Below are 9,918 nucleotides of genomic sequence, written 5' to 3'. Positions count from 1 at the left end.
CTGTCCTGCTTCTGGCAGGACCCAGTGTTCCGCCCCTGCAGTCCCGGTTGCTGTCCCAACTCCGGGGGTCCAGAGAGCCTGGAGGAGGCGGGGAGCGCAGCCGGTACCGCAGCCCGCAGCGGCTGGCCCAGGAAACCCGCCTCCACCTGCACACGCGGGGAATCCCCAACAATGGGTGGACGACAGCGCCCACCAGCACACCCCAGACTACGACCACCTCTCAGCTCCTCCCTGGGCGCACGCCCCCGGCAGAGGCGGCTCTTGGGCAGTCTCGCGAGAGCGCGCCGGGCGGTACCTCCTTCCTCCGCCCCAGACTGGTTGCGCGGCTTCCTCCGGAGGGCGGAGGCCTTGGACGTGGCGGGGGCGGGCCTGGACACTCCGCTGGGCACACGGCAGGCGGGCCTTCTGTGCAGCGGTCGAGCCCCGACCGGTCCCGGGCCCTCCCGGGTAGACGGTGCCGGCCCGCGTGAAGCTGGGCTGCAGCCGGAGGGCCGCGAGGCTGGGCGAGCGGCGCCTCACCTGCGCGGAGGGGAAAGGGCAGAAGGTGCACAGCCGTGCAGCAGGCCTGGGGGTGGTGGCTCCGGCGTCCCTGCGCAGCCGGGCCGGCGGGCTGGGCGCACTCGCTCGTTCGCAGTGGTGTCATTTCCCAGCTGGTCTGCGTCCCCTTTCCGCCGCCTCGCCTCCGTTTGGGGCGGGTCGGGAGCATGGCTTCGGAAATGGAGTCGTCGCTGGAGGCGAGCTTCATGTCCAGCGGAGCGCTGTCGGGGTCTTCAGTGTTTCTGCCGCCTGCTCGCTCCCGCATCTTCAAGATCATCGTGATCGGCGACTCCAATGTGGGCAAAACCTGCCTGACCTACCGCTTCTGCGCCGGCCGCTTCCCCGACCGCACCGAGGCTACTATCGGGGTGGATTTCCGAGAACGAGCGGTGGAGATTGATGGAGAGCGCATCAAGGTGAGCGGATGGGGGACTCTCAGGGAGGAAGGGCGCCCCCGGGGTGGCATGTGCCCCATCCCCATGGTGGGTTAAATGCTGGCCTCGTGCAAGGTGCACGCTCCATCTTTTCTCGCGCTGATGCGGAGATTGCAGTTGGGGACTGGAAGGATGCGTATGTAGCAAAGTTCTAAGGCAGCCCTTCTCCTGCTGTAAATGTCGTGTTAGTCACCTCGGGATCTTGTGTTTTTGAAAGGCAGATTCTGACTCGGTAAGATGCTGCTAGCCCCTGGGCCCCGCCTTGTGTGGCAGGAGTGTAGGGGACTCCACGGACTCACTGTCAGTGTCACATGTGCTGGCAGTCATCGAAGTAAGACCAAAGGGATTTTTCAAGAATGGGAAATCCTTGTAATATTGCTTATTGAACAGTCATCTGAGCACTGCCTGAGATACGGGGGCAGCGAAGCCCTGTTGCCTTTGAGGAAAGACCTTGCTTTTGCTACAGCAGTTTCTGTGTGGCTGGGAGATGTTTAGAAAAACCTGTTTTCCTGCAGAAACAGCCTGTCCATGATAGTTCCTGTTTTGGTGCCAGGAAAACATTCCACCCCTCCCAATTCTTTTTAAATTCTTATTGGTGGCTCCTGAGGCCAGGGACACACACAGAGGGGAGCAGGCAGTAAAGCCAAGGCCAAGATGGGGGATTCTGAGGAGTTGGAAGGAGAGTGAGGGTTAGTGACAAGGGCCAAGGCTCCTGACGGGGTGACCCTCAGACACACTTCGTTCTAAGGCACCACCGACTCCTCTAAAACCTCAACCTAATGCCCCCCTTACAATATGCACACTCCCGGTTTTCTTGAAACCTATAGAAGGTGTGTTGTTGAGTTTTCACTCTGATTTTTCATTGTCCCATTCAAGGTGTAGTTCCTTGGGTGCACTGTGTTAGGGAGTTAAGGCTGATTTGTGCCCTGGCTGGGTGGGCTTGGTTGGAGCATCATCTTACACCTAAAGGTTGAGGGTTTGATGCCCATTTGGAGAACATACCTAGGTCGTGTGTTCAGTTTACGGTCAGGGTGGGTACAGGCAAGCAATGTTTGATGTTTCTCACATCCATGTGTCCCCGCTCCCCCCCCCGCCCCGAGTTCTCCCTGCCTCCCTTCCTTCCTTCTTTAAAATCACGTGTCCTGGGGTGAGGATTCAAAAAGAAAAAGAAGAAAAATTTGGATCCATCACAGAGGAAAAGACAGAATAAGAAAGGGCTGAATATTTTCGGTCAGAATAGGTTAGACCTAGGAACCTATGGGCAGATTAAATAAGGGGGCTTGTGAAGTTGCAGAGGGAGTTTCGTTTGGAAGAAGCAGGAGCTCTGGAGCTCTGGGAGAAAGTGCTTGGGCTTTGGCGCCCAACCGGCCCAGCCCAACTCTCAGCCTGTGTGTCCTGAATAGGGCAGCCAGCTTTGCCTGAGACAGTCGTTTTGAAACGGAAAGTCCCGAATTCCCCGAACCCTCCCAGAGCCAGGTGAGCGGGGGTGGCTGGTTGCCCTGGTCCTCAGGCAAGTTCCTTCATCTTTCAGAGTCTGTTCCCCCCTGAGACATGGGGGTGCTGCCACCGTGTCAGGCCGCCGTGAGGGTTAGATGAATGGAGACATGTATGGACCACCAGGCCCACGGTTGGTGATGTTTGGGAGAATCGTCGTTTTTTCGGGTCTGCTGTCTCCACTTCATTATTCCTCTTGTTCTCTCTGCTCTTTTCACTTTCAGATCCAGCTCTGGGACACGGCGGGGCAGGAACGGTTCCGGAAGAGCATGGTGCAGCACTACTACAGGAACGTGCACGCCGTGGTCTTCGTGTACGACATGACCAACATGGCGAGCTTCCACAGCTTGCCGTCGTGGATAGAAGAATGCAAGCAGCACCTGCTAGCCAGCGACATACCGCGGATTCTTGTTGGAAATAAGTGTGACCTCAGAAGCGCCATCCAGGTGCCTACGGACTTGGCACAGAAGTTTGCTGACACGCACAGTATGCCTTTGTTCGAAACCTCTGCTAAGAACCCCAATGACAACGACCACGTGGAAGCCATATTTATGACGCTGGCTCACAAGCTGAAGAGCCACAAACCACTGATGCTCACCCAGCCCCCGGGTGAGGGAGTCACCCTGCAGCCCGAACCGAAGCCTGCGGTGACGTGCTGGTGCTGAGGGACGGTCCCCATCACACCGGTGGATTCTGACTGGGGAGACGAGTCCGAAGCGTGACAGTGATCGTCGTCAAGATTGAATCTCAGCTGTAATGGGTCATCCTGACGCTTCACTGTGCATGGTCTCCGTGCTCGCTCTGTCTTGACGTCGTAATCCAGGGTGCCACTGGGACCACAGGAGAGGAAATCCGGCTGTCCGGCGAGGTTGGACGTGAAGCAGAGGGAGGACGGCCGGAGCATCTTTCCGGGAGAGCCAGGGAAGGTGGCTTCCACGGGGGCCTGCCGGGGCTTCGAGCACCCCCGGCTGTTCAGCCCTGTGTTCGGCGATGGGGAAGATGCCGAGGGTTTAGGGCACACCGAGTGGTGTGTCCTTCGAAAGGGAGCCTTCTCAATAGCGTAAAAACACTTGTAGTGGCCTCTCCCTGTCCTTCTTTCTTTGTATCATTAATGGGTTTAATTGCGTTGTTATGGGCACATTTTGGAACCAAGGCTTTCGTTCCCGTGGGAGGAGAAGACATCGCGTGTTTTCTGAGTCTCGGTCTTGAACGGAGGATGTTCCCAGTAGTTCTTGATAACTTCACGCGCTATTTCTAATCAATATCAATGAGTGCTGCAGAAATGATTGTTATTTTGAAAAGAGTGATTTGAATTGTTTTCTTACTAAACTCTTTTGCATATTAAAATATGCAAAAATAGGTGAAATTTGTTGAGTGCACGTGAAGTGACATCATAAGGTGCTTTATATTTTATGATGGGATCTGCGAACAGTGAGCAACAAACGGGAAGCCGGTGAGGAGCTGTGGCCTGAGGGGGGGCGGGGAGGCACGGTTCCTGGCTGATGATTCCTGGCTGTCGGTTCCTGGCTGTCGCAGGAGACGCAGCGCAGAGTGATTTGGAGATGCGTGTCTGACACCGGTCTCTCCCCCTCCCCCCCCACCCCCATCAACTTCACGACAAAAGGCTGAGCTAACAGATCATCTTCCGTTTGGATTGTCGCTCTGAGGATATGCCCTTAACTGCTATGGGTGCACATGTATTTCTGTAACAGTATGTGTTACAGTACATCGGTTCTTAAAATCTTTTAAGTTTTACGGCCACAACATGCTCTTCCTCCTCAGTGTGGGAAAACAAGTTAGCTATTTTAAAGATCTTGCCTGTCCTTCACTGGCAGGAAGAATATTTGGAACCGTTTTTTTTACCCCTAGATATTTTTACTTTGAATTGAAGACTTTGCACATAGAGAGTAGTAAGCTTGCATATGAAACTGCTACATGAATGGAATGTAAGCCATGAACTTCAGCCGAAGTGCGCACATTGGTTGGTTCCGATAGGTTGCTGTCCTCGGGCGTTTTGGAGGCGATGAAGCCAAAAGATGATTGTACTTAGAATATTTTCAGGGTGTGGGAAACCGATTCAATATGTGTCTCATTTAGTTTAGGATTTTTGTTTTATCATCACGGTGGTCCTAACTGGATAATTTAATTGTGAAAGCGGGATAATTTTATTAAGTGAACTAACTAAAAGTAATAATTATAGAAGATAATTGTTCAGTTTTTAATATTAGAGCTTAAGGAAAAACAGATTGGCTTTATTTGTGTTCAGAGATTAATCCATTTTTCTTATGATAGAATTAAAAATGATTTGACTTTATCTAAATTCATGTTGATTTGTATCTATTTTTATAGTGAAACAGTGACAACTGTAATAATTGTGTTGGGCATAATAGTTTTTTAAAGAAGGGAATCTGTTTATTGCTTTTGAAAACATTTTGTAGAGTAGGGAAAGAAAGTTTACAGACTTCCCAAGCACATTTATGTTTCTCAGTGCTGTTATTAATGGTTTTTAAAAGAAGGGATTTGTTTCTTTTTGTAAGAGCTTAGCAGTAACTATTCTTTATGGTTCTGTGAAAGGACTTATTTTTTTCACTTTAATATTAATTTAAAAATATTTGTATCATTTGTAATGATTTTAATTTTTTCTATGTATTATTTTTTAAAAATATACTTCTTAGTTAAATGGGGATAAAACTTTTAGATATTTTCTAAAATATTTATAAAATACTTCATGGACTATTGAGAAATCACTTCCAGAATGGTGGCTATCAAACAACGGTTGATTTTTAAAGCACAAATCACACCTTTGGTGACTCCTGTGCAGATTTATTTTAACTGTGGCCTTCGACTGAAAATGCCAGGTACGTTTTGGAGAAGTCTGCGTTCGAGAACGCCAGAGGAAGCCGGCCCAGCATCTAATGTGGTTCGCCATTAACGACAGTGCTTTACCGACAGCGTGCTGCTGTTGCCTCACGAAGCCCGGACTCAGTCTTGTTGCGGGATAACGTCGCTGTAGCATTGCCCTCATGCAGTTCAATAAACCAGCTTTGCCAAAAAAGGAGTCGTGTTGCCATCGGTGCCGCGTGGCCGGCTCCTGGTTACCCCAGGGCCGAGAAAGACTTTCCCGTGGGAGGGTGCGCTGCCTGTGCATTTGTCTTCCACAAAACGATACTCTGTCCCCCACTTCTGTAAGGACAGGTGTCTGGAATATGTATTTCAGACTAAAGAATATGCTACTGTAAGAGTCAGTTTTGGAAAAACTCCCTTTTCCTGGTGGCTGTTTGGACTTGTTTCCATTCTGATGGGCTTTGTTTCTGAAATCTGGGTCACCTCTAAAAATGCTTCTGTTGGAGCATTTCAAAAGTTAAATTTCCCATTCTGTCTAAACATTTTCCAAATGAAGACTTATGCTGGAGTTTGGATCCATTTGTGAAAATGTATGTGTAGCTTTGTGTACAACCTTCCAGTAAAAATGTGGTGGGTGGGGCTGAAAAGTTGGCTTTCAGGTTTAATAAGCCCGGTTGACAATGTTCTATTTGGACCCAAGGATCTTGGTGAGGTCTTTTTCCCCCCTTAACTTTGACAGTCATTAAGTGCAAGTATCAAAATACACTGGTTTTAGCCCTGGCTGGGTGGCTCAGCGGATTGAGCACTGAACTATGAAGCCAAAGATTGTTCATTCATTCCCAGCCAAGGCACACACCTGGGCTGCAGGCCTGGTCCCCATTAGGGGGTGCATGAGAACCAACCCACACATTGATGTTTCTCTCCCTCTCTCCCTCCCTTCCCCTCTCTCTAAAAGTAAATAAATAAAATCTTAAAAAATACACTGGGTTTAGAAACATGAAGTGTGAAATCAAGATTTTCAGAATAATGAAGCCTATTAAATCCTACCAGGTCCATTCCATTCCTCCCTAGCGTGCTCCTGTGGGAGGAGGGGGAGCAACTTCCATCCACTCTTCCTCCAGGAGCCTCAGTTGCATGCAGTCTTTACATCCTCACAGGCAGCATCTAGTATTGGATGTCGTTTGTCTCCTCCACAATCTCCCTTTTCCCCAAAGCGTCTGCCGTTTGACAATCGCTCATGTCCATCCGTGAGTGATTCCTCTCGATTCTTCGGTGATTTGGCTCCAAGAGGTTTGAAGAGGCAAAGCACTCCTGATGTGGTGGCTGAGTCACGCTTCGTGGAAATGAGCAATGCGGGCCCAGCCCGGTGCAACAGCGATAGTGCATTCAGACGCTGCCGAGAACATGTGTCTTCTGGGAGTTTTGTTACATGAAAGTGAAAATGAAGTCACTGCTTGTAACTCCTTGGCAAAGCTTAAAAAAACAAAGCAGTAATTCTTTAAAAATGTAATGAGCTTAGAACACTGAAGTCATCTTTTCTTTTTCTCGAGTCATGACAGCAAACAAGGCCCATCCTGTTCTGCCAACTATATCTTGGCAAGACCTCTGCAATCCATGTTACCCCTCTCCCAGCCTCAGTTTCCCCATCTGCACAATTGGGTCAATAATAATACCTGTCCCCTTTTCTGTCCTCAGGCAATTATTATGGGGTTGTCTTAAACTAACAAAATCCTCTCAGAAGCATGAATAGGACTCCTTTCTTCTTCAATTGACAAAGTCATTTCTAATACAGACTTCTGCACTTTCACTTGTATGTTTGTCTTATGGGAGCCATCATCCCTAAATTGCCTACAGCCAAAATCTTCCTTGGTTTTATGAATTGAATTCAAATTAGATATTCATGACTTCAGATATCCCCCACAGCAGAAACAAAACAAAACAAAAAGCTACCGAACTTCCAAACGGTGTGCCCCAGTCTGGAGTTTCCGACCAGCGCAGAGGCTAGCTCAGATGACTTCTCATTGCTACTGTCCTAACAGCCCGAAGCCTCAGCGGTGATCCACCCCCGGGTCTGGGCTGCACAGGGGGGAAACTCGTCTCCTAGAAGCAGCTTTTACGGCTCGCCCTTTCTTCCCCTCTGAGCCTCAGGACCTCTCCCTTCAGCCCGGGTTTTGGAACTCGGGCAATGGCAGCTGCCTCAGGGAGGCAGAGGTTTGGGGCTTGAAGTCCATTTCCATTTCAGAGGCCGCTGGCTCAGTCACCCTCTCCTATCTCCTCCCCACCCCCACCCCGCCCGACAGCCAGCTCTCTAACCGGTAGGCAGCTCTGCCATATGTCTAGGACTGAGGTGCTTTCTGAAGACGTGTGAAAATTTGGGGGACCTGAGGGAAAAAAAAAGGTTGACTTCAAAATATGAAAACAAAATTGAGAACCATTTAATTAAAGCCTCGGGGGAACCCCCATCCCCAGTCGGGAGGGTGCAGAAGCCCGAGGGGTGGCCCCTTTCGTTGTTCTGGGCCCTCTGGAAGGCTGCTGCTCCCTGGCACCTGTGTCCTGGCGTGTCTATCAGTGAAGCATTCCTCCTGCTCTGTGTTCAGTGTCCCATGCAATCGAGCAATTGTCCCGGCTGAGGACCACCTTCAGAATGGGGAAAATGCCTTCTAAAAATGAGAAGAAAAAATAAAAATAATGTCTTCTGCTATACTAGGAAATACGGTGTTGTTTCACCAAACAGAACAGTAAGAGTGTGCACGCCAGGGGGTGCAGAAGACAATTCGCTGGCGTGTGGGGAGGACAGTAGAATTTTGTGTTTGCGTGAATGAACGCAGAGATGATGTCATGTAGAAATTCGGCGTTGCTGATGTTTGGTGCACGGGTTGGCGCTGGCTGACGGACAGACGCATGACTCAGGTGCATGACGACAGATGCATGATGCGTGACAGACACATGGAATCAGGTGCCTGGAGTCTGCAGTCCACACGGGGGAGAGGCAGCCGGCAGCACCCCCACCGCTCACCACTTTCAGTGGATGGTGACCACACGGGTTCACCCGTGCCTGGTTGGGTGGGTTTACTAGTAATATTGTCTCCGAGGGTAACCTTGTTATCGCTCCTTGTCACAAGACTAGACTCCAGGCCAGAATCCAAAGATTCTGGTCACAGGTACGGCAGAACGAGGCTGCGGATGGCAGGGCTGTGCTGGCACCGTCAGGACACTCGCCCCCTCCCCCTCCGGTGGCACAGACGAGGGCGTTCCCTCTGGCACTCGGAACCCTTAAGGCTCCCTAACCGCTTTCTCGCGGTCTCGGTTCGTTTGCCACTGAGCCAGGAAATTCAAGGAAGGCAATTACTCGGACAGAATGAGCACAGGTACTGTTTACCTCCGTGTCACTTGTGGTGAAATATGTTTGTACTCAGTAGCTTTCTCTTTTTCTTTAGCCTTGTATAGTGGGGACTTGGGCATGCAGAAACACACAGGGTAAGGGAACGAACCCCCACATCGCTGCCCCCCAGCTTCACCCACCCACGGCCAGCGGGGCTCTGTCTAGTTTCATCCACGCCCCCTCCGCCTGCACTGCGTTTTGAAGACAATTCCAAACAGCCGGATGGTCTTTTAAAAATATCTTATCAAATTAAGTCCTGCTGGTGGGAAAGCCGTTTTTTTCCTTCCCTGGCGACGTTAGGTGTCTCTGCCCCGACCTGCACGCGACGCCCAGAGAGCGGGTTTCACTGGGTGGTCCCATCTGCCAGGCAGTTTCCCTGTCATCTCACGTATGTTCAGGGTCCTTGCCGTTGATGCTGTCTGGCAGAGAGACTTGGGTCTCACTAATTCTTCTGGGTTCACGGGTGTCTATGGAGCTGTGCCCATGACACGGCAAACTCCTCCTCTTTCCACACGCCTCCTCAGGTCTTACTACAGTGCTCTGAAAACGGGACATGATTAATAGTGTTTTAGACAACTGAAAATGTAAAGTTTGCTTAGCAATTTAGACACACAGGTGGGCGACTCATAAGAAAACGTTACCTCATCCTGGCTGGCATAGCTCTGTGGACTGAGCGCAGGCTGGGAACGAAAGCGTCGCAGGTTCGATTCCCAATCAGGCCACATACCTGGGTTGCAGGCCATGACTCCCAGCAACCGTGCATTGATGTTTCTCTCTCTCTCTCTCTCTCTATCTCCCTCCCTTCCCTCTCTAAAAATAAATAAATAAAATCTAAAAAAAAATCTTATTAAAAAAACAAAAACAAAAGAAAACGTTACCCCTTTCTGCCCTTGACGCCCCCAAGGAAGACAACAACAGATGATTGTATATTTTGTTTAATACTTGCATTGTTTCTATAGCGCAATTATAGCAATCTTTAAATTTACTTTTCATTACAAATATTTGTCAAGTTTTGTTTCAGAAACATTTTTCCTACTCTCTTGCACATGCACCCAGACACACTACAAAAAACTCATTCATAACACAGTAAGGGCAAACGTTATTCATGTAAACATCTTTCATTAATTTCCCATAATTTAAAAAAAATCATAGAATTACAGATATTGAATAAGGCTCATAGATTTAGTTCAAATTCCACAGAAGACCAGTCAAAGATGCTCATTAACT

The 9,918-nt window shown here is 49.7% G+C and overlaps 1 protein-coding gene across 1 annotated transcript; it reads left to right on the top strand.

Annotated features, from left to right (window-relative positions):
* The first annotated feature begins 348 nt into the window (after window positions 1-348).
* RAB33B (RAB33B, member RAS oncogene family) lies at window positions 349-5,573 on the top strand. Its single transcript, XM_045831732.1, has 2 exons — window positions 349-953; window positions 2,690-5,573. The coding sequence occupies exons 1-2, from the start codon at window positions 705-707 to the stop codon at window positions 3,128-3,130; spliced, it is 690 nt and encodes a 229-aa protein (XP_045687688.1). The 5' UTR covers window positions 349-704; the 3' UTR covers window positions 3,131-5,573.
* The last annotated feature ends 4,345 nt before the right edge of the window (window positions 5,574-9,918 follow it).

This window comes from Phyllostomus hastatus, unplaced genomic scaffold, assembly GCF_019186645.2.
Source record: "Phyllostomus hastatus isolate PE091 unplaced genomic scaffold, TTU_PhHast_1.1 phas_contig_159, whole genome shotgun sequence".
Lineage (NCBI taxonomy): Eukaryota > Metazoa > Chordata > Mammalia > Chiroptera > Phyllostomidae > Phyllostomus > Phyllostomus hastatus.
This window is presented reverse-complemented; position numbering and strand designations above follow the sequence as displayed.

What these genes read in the sequence shown, in the direction of transcription:
- RAB33B (XM_045831732.1), top strand. Translation starts at nt 705, where the DNA reads ATGGCTTCGGAAATGGAGTCGTCGCTGGAGGCGAGCTTCATGTCCAGC. An exon ending in TTGATGGAGAGCGCATCAAG is followed by an intron (nt 954 to 2,689) that starts GTGAGCGGATGG and finishes TTTCACTTTCAG; the next exon opens with ATCCAGCTCTGGGACACGGC.